A 17,627-nucleotide genomic window follows, 5' to 3' on the forward strand; every position below is an offset into this window, starting at 1 on the left:
GGAACCGTCTGCCAAGCGTCATCATGGCACGACGTCGGACAAGACCAGCAACCTTGTCGACGTTCACGTCCCCGGAGAGAAGTGCGAGTACACGAGAACCCTCACAGGGGGTGAGCTCCACGGCAAGGAGACGCTGGAGATCGTCTGCACCAGCGAACTAGACAAGGTTGACGAGATGATCTCCAGGCTCCGGAGGAAGGCTGGCGGCAAGATTCGTAAGATCATTGGCGTTGGTGTGCACTACACCAGCGAAGATGAACCTCCCCAGATGGCAGCAGTCCTGTAGTTGTGCGTTGCTGAGCTCTGCTTGGTGTACCACATCGCAGCGGCCACAAAATGGTGACCCACCCTACTCATTTGCCTTGTTTGGTTCATATGTTTTATTAGTATTGTATCCTGAATATTTCATCAGACTTGTTTCCCAACTAGATGTACTAGTGTGGTTTGTGAAAAGTGGATGCACTATTGCATTTTCTCAAGTAGATACACTATAAATGTATTTTTGAACCTGATGCACTGGATTACTATTTGGAAAATCTTGCATAAATGTATTTTTAAACCTGATGCACTGGATTACTATTTGGAAAATATTGCGGAAGATTAATTTCTAAAGTTGATCGACTAGTGTAGTTTCTGAACTTGATCCAATAGCGTAGTTTATGTACTCGATGTATTAAAAAGATGTTTCTGAACTTGATGTAGTGAAGTATTTTCTGAATTTGATCTAATGTTATTTTCATAAGAAAAAAAACTAAAGGACTTGGTGAAGCACTGGTTGTGTGTTATCCTATTCAACAAAAGTAAACTAAATTAGTACTAAAGCAGCACATACAACATTGACTGAAACTATGTATAATCCAAAAACAAAAATAACACGATGTACTTGAATTTAATTTTAGAACTTTGTTTACTAGTGTTTGAAGTACACTCATCCATTGATTATGCTATATAAGCATCTACTTCGTGGATTCATCGCTTGTAAAACAAAAAAATAAATAATTCAAACATCAGAGTAATGCTAAATTTCAAAATGTCTCTCCCCTTGCAAGCCCAAGCACCTGAACGAGATGCTGCAGCATCAGAGGTTGTTCACATTTGCCGGTTTCAGCATTGAAAGCGAAAAAGGAAAGCTGAAGATGTCTGGGTTGGAGATCAACCCCAACAAGTTCATCGACATTCAGCGCCTCTGGAAAGTTCCATACACCGGAAAAGAGTACGACTCCTTGACTGATGTTGCAGCCAGCATCATCCATCCGTTCTACAAAGGCATGAAGAAGAACATCAACATGCAGGAAGACCACAAACTGTGGGGGACCAGCCCACTGGCAGACAAGCTCATCGAATACGCTGGACTAGATGCGTACGCCGCGTACAAGTCATGGAACATGATCGACTACATCACAAATGGTTGGGAATTTGCAAAAGAGTGGGAGTCTGTGAACTTCTATGACCACCCCTTTCACCCCTTTTAGGGATGAAGATACATCAGAGCCTGACTACGTTTTCCTTCCGCTTGTGCTTGCCTTTTATATTGTTTTTTCAAATTAGTAGTTTTCTCTTGTTGAGTTAAACCAGTATGATTATGTCGTGCTTGTCATGGTTGAAAAAGTTTATTTATGTCATCAAGTACAATGTTTTTCTTATCTCATTATATAAGTTTGGTAGCTTCGTATGTTGTTAATCCATCATTTCAAATTCAAAGTAGCTCCTGAATGGAACTTTGTGGCTGCTCTAAAGTACTAGTCATGAAGCAACTAATCACACAACGTTGTTCCATGTGTAGTTTCGATTCAGTATTGAATACAAAACATAACATTGAAAACAATCAGCACAATTTGGGTTGCTTAACAACGCTTCAAAAGTTGAACCAGAAATTCTTAGTACTTCATGTAGTGTTCTCATTCATATGTAGCTGCTAGAAAATTAACAAGTACTACAAATAGAAAAAGTTAAGAAGCATCAACACACACTTATGTTGGTCGCTTGCAGATTTAGAATGACAGTACTAGTACACTTGATCGAACAGTACATACTTACTACAATAAAAATTACAAAGAAGCATCAATCCTTAACACCCCCAAAAAATTCTCAGACTAAGAACATAAGTGCTACTATGAATGGACTATCAGTACAACTTAGTATACACACAAGTACCATAGTACTGAAAATGACACCAGAAGACCCTTGAGAACAATCACAAAAACAAACACAAAAAAGAAGGCAAAAAACTCAAATGAAAAAGATTAGACTTACACAAAACTCACAAGAACTAGAACAAAAAAGTATCAATCCAAGTTACTGGTGGAGTGAAGTACTACATTCAAAAAAACAAAATAAAATAAAAATTGACCACCCAAGGACCGGTGCAGGCCCTAACGATCCTAGATACTTGAACTCGAGCCCATGGGTGAATCCCTAGTAATCCGCACAACGCAGGGCCTGCCGTCGAGGGCCCACAGGTCATGTGAGAGAGAGAGCGCCGTGTATAAGCGCTTAGGTAAGTATTCAGAGGAGTTAGAACGGTGAGACTCGGCTGCGCTTATAAACAGGTCTAGAGCCCCCTCGACTAGCGAGGTGGGACTAAACCCAGAGCGCACACGCACGCCGCGCTGTACAGCCACACGGACCAGCTATTTGGGCCGGAAAACGACCCAATAGCCTCCATCGTCTACAAACACCCCACCAATAAGTCCAGTTAAACAAACGAGAGGGCGGGGCAAAGAAATATAAACTACAAGAAAAATGTTTGAAACTGAAAATATATAAATTCAAATACTAGTTCGCTGGCAATAACTTTAAATACAAAAAATAAAAATAAAAATAATTTTAGCTCTGCACCACGGATGATAAAAAAAGGAAAAAATGATACAAAAACAATGAACCTTTAAAAAGAAGAGAACTTAATATCCTATCTGTTAAATGTACATAATTTAAAAAATCGAATTAAATATTACTTTCAAGTTCAACTACTAAAAATGCAACAAGTTCAAATAGACAATGTTTGTGAATTATGCTAAATTTCTTATTTATATGAAATATGACAAGTTTAACTACTAAAATGCAACAAGTTCAAATAGATTTTCTTTGTCAATTATGCTAAATTTCTTATTTAAATAAAATCTATCCACACCTCAACGAATGATTTGGTCGTAAATAATCTCAATTCCCCCACCCCCAAAAAAACTCAGTTCAAACATACATATGACATCAGTACTAAAAAAGCAGGATCAGTCAGGCCACTCACACCAGTGTGACACCAAATTTCAAAACTGTACGCTGTATGAAATTACAATTCAGTTCACACAGGACTAAACCATAAGTGCTCTAAAATGAGAATACAAAAACTATAAAGGCCTAACTTAGGTTGGTAGAGATGAAATTAAAATAAGTACTAGTTTTGAGCAACAACTCCCAGGGCACTGAAAAATGTTTTGAGATAAACTAGTGTATAAGACTTCAGTGGAAAACAATACTTAACATCCACACGGAAAATCATCGCAAAGCATACATCACCTAAACAGTGCAAAATGCCATCATCACCACACAGGAGACGTGCAAGTGGGGTAAGCAGATCATAAGTACAGTTTGACAAGACTACTCAGTGCGACAGTAAAAACCCTTTGTCTTGGATGGTTAGTTCTTCCAGGCCACCACCCGTGCCACCCACTGGGCGGTTTCCACAAGGGACTCCAAACGGCGACCCCCACGAACACTACAACCATGCCCCCGACGAACCGCCTCCCACACATCCCCATCGACGCACTGCAAAAATACCCCATTTCTTCCATCTCTGCCTCATTCACAGGAACCACCATTGCCGCTTCCATCTCCACTGCACACAAACCACAAAACTTCTCTCTCCAAAGCCCACAGTCGCCAAAGGAAGGCGATGGCGGAGGAACCGTCCGCCAAGCGACATCATGGTGAGACGTCGGACAAGACCAGCAACCTCGTCAATGTTCACGTCCCCAGAGAGAAGCGCGAGTACATGAGAACCCTCATAGGGGTTGAGCTCCACGGCAAGGAGACGCTGGAGATCGTCTGCACCAGCGAACCAGACAAGGCCGACGAGATGATGAGCAGGCTCAGGATGAAGGGCGGCGGCTTGCATCTGAGCTTCATCGGAGTTGATGTGGAATACACAAGCGAAGATAAACCTCCACAGATGGTAGTAGTCCTAGAGTTGTGCGTCGAGGAATTCTGCTTGGTGTACCACATCGCATCGGCCACAAAATGGTAACCCATACTACTGTTCATTCATCTATTGTACTAGTAATACTCCCTAAAAACTTCATCAAAATTGTTTCCCAACTAGATGAACTACTATATTTGTGAAGTGGATGCACGAGTACATGTTTCTCAAGTTACATGCATTTCTGAAACTATGAAGTGGATTGTTTCACCAGATTAGCATCTGAAAACTAATGCACTGGATTAGCATCTAAAAAATGTTTATAGAATTCTGAACATGATGCACCAAATTAATTTATGAACTTGATGTACTAGCATAGATTCTAATCTTAATGCACTAGTATAGTTTATAGAATTGTTGTATTAAAAGATATTTGGTGAAGTGGTATAGGTCCATATCTTGATGCACATGTTGCTCAAATTAATTTCTGAACTTGATATAGAATTGATGCACAAAGATGTATCAAGCACTGGTATAGGTCTTTTATTCAACAAAAAGGAAAAGTAAACTTGAATCAAGTAGCACATATATCATTGACTCTGGTAAAAATGATTCTTCAATTTGGTGAAGCATTTGGTGAAGCACTAAAGATAGCAAAAAAGAAAAATTACATGGTGTAGTTGAATTTAATTTCAGGACTTTGTGTACTAGTTTCTGAACTATAGTCATCCATGACTTATACTATATAAGCATCTACCTCACGGATTATCACTTGTAAAACCAAAAAGCAGAAGAATTAAATCTTCAAAAAAGAACACTAACCTTCAACATGTGTCTCTCCCCTTGCAAGACAAAGCGCCTCAAACAGTTCCTGCAGGCAGAGAAATTGTACACATTTGTCGGTTTCAGCATTGGAGGTGACAAGCGGATGCTGGACAAGTCTGGTTTGGAGATCAACCCCAACAACTTCATCGACATGCAGCACAAGTGGAAAGATCCAACCACCAACAAATACTACGACTCCTTGGCTGATGTTGCAGGCGGCGTCATCCACCCATTCTACAAAGGCATGAAGAAGAAGATCGAGAAGAAGGAAGAGCACAAAGTGTGGGGGACCAGCCCGTGCCAGACAAGCTCATCGAGTACGCAGGAATAGATGCGTACGCCACGTACAAGTCATGGAAGACAATCGACAACATCGTGACAGGTTGGGACATTTCAAAAGAGCAGGAGGCTGACCCCTACTACCACTGCAACTTCGCGGGATGAAGATGCATTAAAGTCTGCCTTCATGTTCCTTGCGCTTTTGATTGTCCTTAATTTTGTTGTTTCAGATTTGTAGTTTGCTTCCGTTATGTTGAACCAGCTACCTTATGTTATGTGTGTCAGCATTTGAACAAGTTTGCCTATGTCTATCAAGTACATAGCTTGCTTATGTCATTCAACAAGTATGCTAGCTTCCTATTTTGTTGATCCATCATTTCAAGTTGAACTAGGTTGAAGTTGAAACTTCATGGCTACCATGCCGCACTAGTAATGGAGCAACAAAATCAAACATGGATACTTTCACAAAAAAAATCAGTGGCAGACTAACTAAGGACAACAACAAATAGTAGACTTGGACGCTCAGTACAGCTTAGACATGTACGGTAGTACTATCACACTAAAAATCAGTTTTTAGTTTCAGAAGTACACTAAAAAAACTAAGTTTCAGCCGAGGACAACATAAAGTACTAACAACATCGTGCTAATAGTAGTTAAAAATTTACTAAGTACTGCACCAAGAAAAGCAAAGAACCATCAATACGTATTTCCTAGTCACTAGCATGCTAGGACCGAGAGTTCTGGTACACTTCAACACACGGTACATTTATTCTACAAAAACATAAAAAGGAACGGGAAGTTTCAGTTTGCATTCCATAAAACAGTGACACACTAAGAATAACAGTAATAGTACAACTGAAATCTCGGTACAACTTAGTCTATACGGTAAGTACTATGATCATACCAAACATTGCCTTGAGAAGAACCACAGCCTAGAAAAAAGAAGGCCAAAACTAAATCAAAAAAGATATCAGTTCGACCAAAGAGAAAAATCACAAGAAAGAAAACGGAAGCATCAGCCCACATTTACCAGTGAGGCACTAGTTTCAAACAACACAAAAAACATAAAATGATAAAAGTACTAGCACAATTGAAATCTCAGCACAACTTAGTTTATTTGCTAAGTGTTATGATGATATCAATTAATGCCTTAAGAAAGAAAGCCAAGACTCAACCAAATAGATTATAGTTCAACCAAGGACAAAAATTAACAAAAAACAAAAACAGAAGCATCAGCCCACATTGACTAGTGAACTAATTATGAACTTAATACGGTTATCCATTAAATGTAGCTAATTTAAACCAGTGATTTAACTTTTAATATGAAGTTCAACTACTAAAATTCAAGAAGTTCAAACCAAAATTTGGCTCCCAAAATTTTGCTAAATTTTTTATACTTAAATAAATCTGGCTAGAGATCACGCAGCAACTCAGTCGTAAATAATTTCAATACCAAAAAAATTTCAACTCTAATACATTATATGAAGTCACTTCTACATAATAAAAGAAGCATCACTCCACTCACGCTAGATCCACAAAGTGCTGTCGTGACACCAAATATTGAAAGCCTTACACTGAATGACATTACAATTCACTACTAACAGAACTATACTATAAGTACAAGAAAAGAGGGTACATAAACTATAAAGGTCCAACCTAGGTTGGGATAGATGAAAATAAAATAAATCTCACTTTTCCAGCAACAACTCGTAATGAACTTGGAAAAAGGTGTTTTCAATTCAACTAGTCTACAAGACTTCAGTACAAAAAATAGAACTTAACTAAAACGAATTCCCAATGAAACAAACACAAGTGAAAACAGCTATTCAACCACACTATCATCATGGAAAAAAAAGATTGTTCAACATTGTGCCACACTTAAACACAACACAAAAAATACCAGTTATTACATAGTACTTGATAAGACATCCAAACACTACAAACAAAGCCTACAATGCTTTCAAGAGATATATCACACAAACTATCTGTTTCCTCTATGCACTAGCAGCCAAAGCCTGAAACTCCTTGGGAAGCTCCGTCACTAGAAGCTGGTTATTCTGGTTGAACACAACTCTATACAGATCCTCAGCATTCCAATCAACAATATGAGGCTGCAAAACAATAATTTTTTTTATCAAAAATCATGACACATTAAAAAGAAGAATACACAATCAGCCAAACACAGAAAAGTGAAAAGCTCAACTAGAACCCACATCATTATCTTGAATGCTCCCAATGATCTTTTCACCATCATAGGATCCCATATACTTCATAGTATAATGGCCACATTCATTCGGGCCTTGAAGTGGAACCTTGACAAACGTTGGTTTCTTTACGAAAACCTCCCATTTGGGCTGCTTGCTCGCATTGTACTGAGCATCACCATACACAGCCTTCATTACTTGGACCAATCTGGAGATCTGTAGAAAAAGAAAAGAAACCACACATTTTCAGGTCTAAGAAAAAGCAGAAACAAAGATGCGGAAAAATTAATCCAGTACAGATAATAAATGTCACTCACAATCTTCTCACAGTCTTTATGATAGGTGTTCTTTGAAGGATGATGGTTCTTCGCATAAGGTAAAGGGTCAAGGATGTCGACGCTACTTCGGTACCGATTCATGACATATAAGGAAAAGTGGTTCACCTTCTTATCCTTTGGTAAAACCATAGGCTTGAAGAGAGGCATCATGATCTAAAAACAAATGACCAAAAAAGAGATATTAAATATTAAAAATAAAAAACCAGCATGACAACAAACAAATAAAACCAAAAATCAGCTAGTAGAACTCACAAGGTCAGCAGTGAGCAAGTCTTCCTCTTTTTTAACATAGCTCCTGAAATCTCTCACTACACTCTCCACATTAAACTATTTATCTTCACCACCGTAAAACATATAGTCAAGCACAACCTGCAAAAAGCCCAGAAAGAAATAGACAAGGGGAAAGGATCAACAAGCAAAGTATTATTAAAACTCGTAAAACAATAGGCAGTCTTGTTTAAGAGAAACAAACAATCTGATTGATTACCGTGATGAAATATGGACTCAGCAATACCCTTTTCCCAGATGCAAAATCAACATTTCTATCGGGATCTTTCTTCCAATCATCAATGTGGAAGTCCATTACATCACCCTCCATCATTTTCCCAGGTGCAAAAACTTCCCAGATGCGTTTCACGCTACCATCGGGCTGAGGTATCATTGAGAATGTATTCCTGCAGCACAGACAAGAACAAAAAGCAAGGGAAGCAAGATAAGGCATTCATAGCAGTTCAAGTTGTATAAAAAGTAACAGTTCAGGTCATATTTATCTAGCAGTTACAAACAACAGAGGAAAAGAAGAGGAAACGTAATGAGAGATACTCACTCGGCATACTTCTCACATGCTTCATTGCTAAGCAACAGATTATACAACTTGCGAGCCTTGTCTAGGTGAGGGAATTTATGAGGGTGAAGCTGCTGCACAGGGGAGCAAAACTTTATAGGAGCTCTGGGTGCACGCTTTGTGCTTGTAACATTGCCAGAATCCAAATCAGGATCCTTCCTAGCACCTCCAGCTCTACGGGCCACTATTCTAGCAAGTGGGGATAAACCCTTGGCAGCAGAAGTGCTCCTGGTGATTCTTCCCATGCCAGCAATCTTATCAAACGCTTCATCATCGCTGTCTATCAATTCCGCAATGGGATTCTTGGGCGTAGAGGGGCTCTCTGCACAAGCAGCCGTAGAACCTTTCAGAGCTCCCAACCGCCCCTTAATAACACCAGATCTTGTCTTTTCTGGAGAATGCCCCTGGCTAAGATCAATAGATACGCGCTCGAGCTCCGAGAACTTTCTGGCAAAGATCCTGTAGTAGTGCTCATCAAATCCAGCCACTCACCTGCAAAAATAAAAAAGAAAAGACCGCATCAAGGGTAAAGTTCAAATACATAATTCATGACAGTACCAATCTAGAAGTACAAGCTGCAAAAAAATTACAAAAGGTCATGCATTACGTATAGGGTTCGATGCCAAACAAACCACGGAAGTCAACATCAAACGCATCGCTAGTTGCGCAGGTATACAGAAAAGTCTTCCTAATGTCAAGAATGTCATTGTGGCTGTAATCCAACATTTCAATCACACCATCCTCCCGGCAATGATAGGTCTTGCAGCTTTGTAGAGTAAAGAATCCACAATCATGCCTACTAACAAAAGGAAAAACAAATGGGTACATCACAAATCCGAAAAAGAACACCACCCTCCCAGCAACAAAAAAAACTAACAAAAAATCATTAAAAACGGACACTCACGTGTTTTTCTGCTGTGGCACCCGCACAAACTCGCAAGAGAAACCATCAATATGCACCGGCGAGAATGGTTTGGCCCTGTCTACGCTGGACTCCCTCCAAACCTTCTTTATGTTATCTGTCATAGTCCTTAAGAATCTAACTGCATCACTCCAGGTTTCATCGCACAGTGAATCAAGACACTCGAAACGACGAAACCTCAAATTCAGAACAATCAGGCACCAATGCCCAGATACATCGCTAGGCTTCATGGTAGCCACAAATGACAGCGGATCAAAAGTAGGGAAAAGAAGCTGACAAAAAAATCGCAGAGGAAAAATGAATTTAACAAATCATAATGAAACAAAAAATCTAGCCTCCAAACAACAAAATAAAAGAAGGAAATTGAAATTCAGAAGTACAAACAAAAATTAGATAATCATAAGTTATAATTGAGTAAGCAAATCACTACAAAAAATAAATGCTACTCAAGTTTATATTGCAACAAACATGTCAGTTCAATTTCCTTGCGACAATAAGTTCAACTTTAAAAAAACAAGCACATATTATTCATAAGTGCAGGGGTAAAAGCAGGCTAGTCAAGTTCACTCCCCCACCTCCCAAACTTGCAACAAAACATGATAGTCCTAGTTCATGAGTACAAAAAGTTCAAGTTCACCTACTTGGTCAAAACCATCAGCCCCTGATCTCGCGAACAAATTTAGCACATTGGAATCAATATTTCCATCATGGGTCTTGGTCTGTTGTACAAAAAGAACAACAACAGTTAGAAAATTGGAAAACAAGTTATCATCCTACCTACAAAGCAAAATACTGACTGTCACCCATCTGGGAACTATCAACTTGTCAGTGTCTCGGTAATTCTGATGTAGAGAATATAAAACAACGTCAGCACTGTCTGAGTTGAGCATGCCAGTGGGGACAAACGCTTTAGCAATAGAACCAACACCGGCATCACATTCTTTATTTTGAAACATCGGCTTGTGACAAGGAAAACACAAAATATTAGATGAATTAAAACTACTGCAATAACAACAATAATCATATGAGAGAAAGAAAAAGAGACAAAAATGGTACGGGAAAAATCCCAGACTAACAATTTCATACGGTTCGTGCGCAACCTCGTAACAGCGAAGAAAAACATATCAACTTTAACAACATTACCACTTTCTCCTTGCAAAAAAAGAAGAAAAATAATAAGTTCAAGCAGTACAAGTGAACATGTCCAAAATGCCAAAGTTGAGAAGTACGCCTCATTTACAAGTCCTTACCTGCACTATCAGCGTTTAATGACGATGGTAGTTCCTGTGATGAGACCAATATGCCTCCAGTTTCAGGGTTTGACGATGGGAGATCTTGAGAGGACACCAATATCGCTGCGCCTTCAGGGTTTGTAAAAAGAAAATCCTGGGATGACACGAGCGCCTCCTGCGTCAAGGAGCCAGAAGAAATCGACAGAAGTAAATCATCATCCTCGGATGGAACCTCCTGCATGCTAGAGGCATCTTGCAACGCATCACCGTAATCAAAACCTCCAGGAGGGAAATTCTCCGGCGGCAAATCTTCACAATCAGAAACATTTTCATTCCCAGCAATACCAACACCAGACGATTTGGCATCAAGTATGCTAGCAGCACCAACATCCTCATCAGCAACTTTGGTACCAACATCGCGCCCACTACTCAATGGAACACCACGAGTATCATCTCCACCACTAACGACAGCCTCACGCTCAACATCAGTCATCTGAAAAAATAAAAATTCAGAAAAAGTGAATAATATGAGAAAAACTAACAATAAAAAATAAGCTAGCAAGAGGTGCACAGAAAAACAAACCTTAGAAGCATTCACAGCAACATCATCGATCTTGCTGCTGCTAACGTTCAAAGGAACATCACCAACGAGCGAACAAGGCTCGTCGCCAACAACAGGACCCTGATTCATAAGTAATGAAGCAAAAAAACAATACTATTATTAGCAACAATAAACACAAGGAATTAAACCACAGTAACAAAAAAGGTAGGTATCACCTGCAAACTCTTAACGGCGTGGGATAGAAAAATGAACAAGCAAGGCACATTCGTTCCCATGAAAATTCAAGAAATATGTATAAACACAATAAAAATAAAAATAGCCTTGCACTTATAAGTAGATGGATCATTAACTCCACGGTCAACAGTAGCCTCAACATTATGACTGGTATCCTGCATGAAAAGAAAAATTGATAAACAGATGAAGATGAGGAAGTTCAACTACAATACTGATAGCAGAACAACATAGTAAAAACATACAAACACCGAGGACTGACTCACATCAATAAAAGGGTGCTCCAAGCCAACATCGTTTGTATGGTGATCAGAAACATTAGCCTCAGTACCATCATTAGCCCTGCTGTCGGTGGCAGTAGCCTCATCCTGCTCAATCTGCATGCAAGAAAAAATAATAAATAGATGAAGATGAGAAAGTTCAACTACAATACTGACAGCAGAACAACATAGTAAAAATTGCAAACACCGAGGACTGACTCACATCAGCAGGGCGCTCCAAGCCAACATCATTCGTTTCGTGATCAGAAACATTAGCCTCGGTACCATCACCAGCCCTGCTGTCAGTGGCAGTAGCATCATCCTGCTCAATCTGCCTGATAACAACATTTGCACTTTCTTCATATGGCTTGCAGCGGGAGTCCTGCATAGTTTTGAAATGCTTCATGTTGTTCAACAAACGAACCGACCTCTGAACTAGATCGGCACCACCGTCACACATATCACCAATAAAAATTCTCTCCATCTCAATATAGTCCACTACTTCCTCAGCGTTAAATTAATGACCTTCAGGAAGGATACCATTGATACAGCTCAGACGCTCAACTATCGTCGGGACCTTTTGCAGATCAGAACACACATTACTTAAAATATGCTCAGCGCGCTCCAACACAGAAACAACAACATCAATACCAAAACCCTGCCTTTGTGAAGTACTAGCATTACTAGGGCCAGGGGGAACATAACCAGCACCCTCAACACCATGGCCATCTCTCAACTCATCATGCAGAGATGAAAACTTGGGAACCTAGATGATGGCATCTCCAGGACTGGCCGTTTATACACTCGGAAAAAACAACCTCCTCTTGAGTTTTCCACTACAAACAAGGGGAAAAAAGAGTTAATTAATCAATGCAACACACAGGGAAAAATAAAACATGATATTAACAGATTTAAATCAACATCACTATCAATCTTTAACTATCATTGCCAATTTGTTAGTATTTACCAATATGCCAGTTGAACAAAGATATTCAGTTCAACCACACATGAAACAACAATACTAAAAATAGTACCTAAACCTCACAAAGCTTAAGAAATGACAAAATATAAACATGTAACTCTGCGGGACACATGTTCAATCCAGCAAAATAGCTATACCTAAAAAAAGGTCTGCAAGACACGAAAGAAATAAAACTCACCGGAAGCTTCCCAAACACCCAAGTCTTTGGATTTGCATTGCCTTTGTTTTATCAAATCTGCATCACCCAGATCAGAAAGCTTGACAGGATCCATGAAACATATGAGGGGGACTCGCATGTCAGGCTCCGCATTCTTGCCACGGATAAGGCAGTCAAGGTACATTAGTACATGCCCTATAGCACAGCGTGTGATTCCCTTCCCCATGGTAACACCATCTTGGTACTTGACAACATCCCTTCTAAGCTCATCAACCATTAGCTGACAATAATCCATATTAGCCATGTCCTCAAAGACGAGACCCTCAAACATTGCTACCTCTCTGGAAATAGGCGGGGCGGCACCAGGCAACAGAACCTTCATAAATACAATAATGAAGAACACTTTCAGAGCAAGGTCATCTTTGCTAGGATCCTTGACGAGCACCTTGAGCTTATTCTTCAAATCCATTGTCTTGATATCTTTGTTCCTGCTAATGTCAAGCTCCGATCTTAACTTCATCAGAGCATCGTCATATCCGTCCTCTGACGGCCTTGGCGCAGAATGACCACCGCGAGGGAACCCAAATAATTCCCGTATACCATCGCTAGTGATGCGAAGCTTCTTATTAGCCTCACCCATGTCAAGAGTCATCGTATCAGGATCTATCCTCAGGTACAAAGCTCCCATCAGAGGGCGGGAAATGTTAGACTTCACCCTCCACCTGAAGATAGAACCAAAACCATTGCATGAACCCTAGCCACATGCCGACTCTCAAGCAATTTAGCACAAGCTTCAACCTCTCCCAACGAACATCGTACAGTTAAGTTCAATTTCTGTTGGTCACCTTCATCTAAGGCAACTTTTCCGGCATTGCCTCCCACTAACTTGACCGCACTCATAAAGCTAACAGGATGTAAATGAAAATAAAGAAGCCACACCTTAAATTAATGAATATAGAAAACAAAACAAGAATATGAAGGCAAGTAGAAAGAAGAAAAGATTGCACAAGTTTAACTCTTGAAACAACATCAGTACCACCCTCGATTGACGCAAACAATGACCAGCCTCGCCTGGCCAGCATACCAGCCCAGACACAATTAAATCATCGCAAGTACAACTAGTTAGTCACATACAGTACAAAACACGTACAACTGCAAAATCATCTTCAGAATCAACTTCGATATCATCTTGTTCAGATACAACATCTTCAGCTTCGACACGAGCATGCTTCTTCACACCTTTGTTCACCTTCGCAGGATGAACTTTACGCTTATTATTTTCTTTCAACAAAGAGCGCTCTGGAACAGGAGACGAAGAAGGCTTCTTATTTGTCAAAACCCATGGACTCCGACGAACAGGGGAGCTACCAAGTTTGCTTGGACCAATCTTCACAGCAACACTATCCCCATCAGCTTTGCTATTACTAGGTTGGGAACCAGCTTTTTTTCATACATGGGCTACACCTCCATGTGCCATCAGGATTTCGATCTGACATCTTCCTCTTCTAAACAACTTTCTTCTCCTTAACTGCATCACGAGTAAACACTTGCGTCAAACGAGTTTGCATTAGGTTTTTCTTCACAAGCATGTCACTTCCATGAGATCCAGCATCAACAGTTGAAAAGGCCACGTCACCACCTTCATCACCTACACCGTCAGGAGCTTGAGCAACATCCCGATCACTTCGTTGAACACAGGCAACCTTTTGACGCTGTTCCAACTCCTTTCTCCTATGTAAATTGCACTTCTTCTTTCTTCTCCTTTCATCCTCGAGCTGTAACTGCATAGGAACATCCTCAGCCTGAGTAACAGGCTCAGTGCCATCAACACTCTGTGACTGAGTAACAGACAACTGCAAGCTGCCATCAACATCATCAACATTAAGAGAATAGATTCCATCATTAATATCTTTGACAACATCATCAATATCCTCAAGAGCACCATGTCTGTCATTAACTGCATAAACCAACAACATAAGCACGCACATATAAAATCAAAACACAATTAACATTGCAGAGACAAGATAAATAAAGCGCATAGCATCACACACAAACAAAAGGAACAACTGGTGTAGCTAAGCATATTTATGTATTCAAGGCTGATAAAATGAGAGCAAATATAAGGGAAACACCAGCAACATTCGCAAGTTCTTCTAGAGGATTTGGTGTCTCAAAAATAACATTCCCAAGATCTTGAAAGCGTTCTGATTTTTTAGAATCAGGAGGCACCGACACTCCAACATCTGCAACAACATCATAATTAGCAAAAAAAGTACATGAACAAACAATCAGTTCAACTATATGAACACTACAAGTGCACCCAATAAAACAATATGAACCCACCAGTGGCACAACAAAACTTCAAAATGACAACTCTTTCAACATCATACTACTTCTTCACTGACTACTACAACCTATTCAAATGCAAGGACAGTAGTTCAAACTACAGATGGTGATCAGTACTACAACCTGTCTGCAGGCCACATCAACCGCCAAAACTATACACACCACACATTCCAGGGCAAAATTAACAGCTATCAAAATACATACAACTTATAAAGTCGATACGACAACACCTATACAACCTAAAAACCAGATCTGTTAAAACATCATCCAAATTACAGGGAAAATCACCTGCATTCAACTTGTCCGGACTGGATGATGTACCCATTAAGATCTACAGACCTAAAATCTGCCGAACCAGATCTGCAAGACACATGAACAAAAATTAGGGCTCTGACCTATTTCAGAAACGAAGCACGCCATATAAAGCAAAACTCTTACCAGCAAACACAAACTCCGCCACGGAATCGAGCATCACTGTCGCCAACCTTCGTTCAAGAGCAAAGGAACCCTAGCGAATCCAGCCTGAGATAGCAAGAGAGAAATAGCTTAGAAATAGAGGGGAAATCTATACATAAGAGGGCGCAAGGGAAGTCAGTTGCAGAGCAAAAGGAGCAAACAGAGCACCCAGACCTCCACCCCTACGGTTCAACCCGCCGGCCGACGCTCCCGCGGCGAAACAGGAGAAGCAACTTCTCTGCGAGAAGAGGGGAACGAAGTAGGAATCGATTTGGAGAGGGGAGCGGAGCGGAACGGGGGAGAGCGGAGGTTAAAAGGTGAGTGGGAGAAAACCGACGGCTAAAGCCCGGAACCATGGCAAAGCCCACTATCTCTGGGCAGTTACCAAAGGTAATAGCCAAAATTAAATACAATAAAAAAAATTAAATACAATAAGAAAATTAATATAAAGGGAGAAAACAAACGGCTAAAGTATAAATAATAACTCACAATAGTACAATAAAAATTATCAAAAAGTACAATGAAATAATAATTCATAACGGTGCTGGTTTCCCCCCTAAAAAATAAAGATAAGATAATGGGGGCAAGTCATGTTACGGACTCGCCTCCGCATGCGACGCCGCGGCACGCCGCGTCGTCGCCTGCTACAGCTCGTTCCTGGATCGGCCTCGCACTAACATGGCAGTGCGCTCGTTTGACAGGCGCCGTCCGGTTATTCTGTCCCCACCCCCCACACGCACCCACACAACCCTAAAAGATACATAATGGGGGCAAGTCCATACAAGGAAGATGTGTCAGTACAACTATGCCCCTCAGTGCGTTGCGGAGGCAAGTCATGTTATTGAATTGCCTTCGCATGCGATGCCGCGGCACGCCACGTCGTCGCCAGCTACGGCTCGTTCAAGGCTCGGCCTCACGCTAACGCGACAGTGCGCTTGTTTGACAGGCGCAATGCGGTTATTCTGTCCCCCCCACACGCACCCACACACCCCTAAAAGATAGATAATGTGGGCAAGTCCATACAAGGAATATGTGTCAGTACAACTATGCCCCTCGGTGCGAAGCGGGGGCAAACCATGTTACGGACTCGCTTCCGCATGCGACGCGGCGGCATGCCGCTTCACCGCCTGCTACGGCTCGTTCCTGGCTCGGCCTCGCTGGGATGGGGGAGGGGGGGTCCCGACCCCCCCTCCGCCCCGGCTAGGCCTCGCGCTAATGCGGCAGTGCGCCCTTTTGACAAGCGCAATGCGGTTATTCTGTTTCCCCCCACACGCACCCACACACCCCTAAAAGATAGATAATGGGGGCAAGTCCATACAAGGAAGATGTGTCAGTACAACTATGCCCCTCGGTGCGGTGCAGTGCGGGGGAAAGTCATGTTACGGACTCGCCTCCGCATGCGATGCCACGGCACACCGCGTCGTCGCCTTCTACGGCTCGTTCCTGGCTCGGCCTCGCCGGGATGGGGGAGGGGGTCCCGACCCCCTCCCCCCGGCTCGGCCTTGTGCTAACGCGGCATTGCGCTCGCTTGACAGGCGTAGTGTGGTTATTCTGTCCCCCCTCCCACACACACACGCACCCACACACCCCTAAAGATAGATAATGGGGGCAAGTCCATACAAGGAAGATGTGTCAGTACAACTATGCCCCTCGGTGTGGTGCGGGGGCAAGTCATGTTATGGACTGGCCTCTGCATGCGACGCCGCGGCACGCCGCGTCCTCGCCTGCTATGGCTCGTTCCTGGCTCGGCCTCACCGGGATGGGGGAGGGGGTCCCGACCCCCTCCCCCCCGGCTCGGCCTCGCACTAACGCGGCAGTGCACTCGTTTAACAGGCGCAGTGCGGTTATTTTGTCCCC

At 41.6% G+C, this 17,627-nt stretch overlaps 2 protein-coding genes across 2 annotated transcripts; both read left to right on the forward strand.

Moving 5' to 3' along the window:
- The first annotated feature begins 1,067 nt into the window (after positions 1-1,067).
- On the forward strand, positions 1,068-1,472 carry LOC147985336 (uncharacterized). Its single transcript, XM_087541519.1, has one exon. It carries the CDS (start codon positions 1,068-1,070, stop codon positions 1,470-1,472), a length of 405 nt encoding a protein of 134 aa, XP_087397645.1.
- A 2,417-nt stretch (positions 1,473-3,889) lies between these two features.
- LOC147985337 (uncharacterized) lies at positions 3,890-5,288 on the forward strand. The gene is made up of 2 exons (XM_087541520.1): positions 3,890-4,168; positions 4,983-5,288. Exons 1-2 carry the CDS (start codon positions 3,890-3,892, stop codon positions 5,286-5,288), a joined length of 585 nt encoding a protein of 194 aa, XP_087397646.1.
- Positions 5,289-17,627: the final 12,339 nt, after the last annotated feature.

Source organism: Triticum urartu, chromosome 2A, assembly GCF_056163025.1.
Source record: "Triticum urartu cultivar PI428250 chromosome 2A, HENAU_Tu73, whole genome shotgun sequence".
In the NCBI taxonomy this organism is placed as follows: Eukaryota; Viridiplantae; Streptophyta; class Magnoliopsida; order Poales; family Poaceae; genus Triticum; species Triticum urartu.

Excerpts from the sequence above, each read along its gene's own strand:
- LOC147985336 (XM_087541519.1), top strand. The coding sequence starts at position 1,068 with ATGCTGCAGCATCAGAGGTTGTTCACATTTGCCGGTTTCAGCATTGAA.
- LOC147985337 (XM_087541520.1), top strand. The coding sequence starts at position 3,890 with ATGGCGGAGGAACCGTCCGCCAAGCGACATCATGGTGAGACGTCGGAC. Across the intron at positions 4,169-4,982 it reads AAGATAAACCTCCACAGATG|ACAAAGCGCCTCAAACAGTT; the intron begins GTAGTAGTCCTA and ends TCCCCTTGCAAG.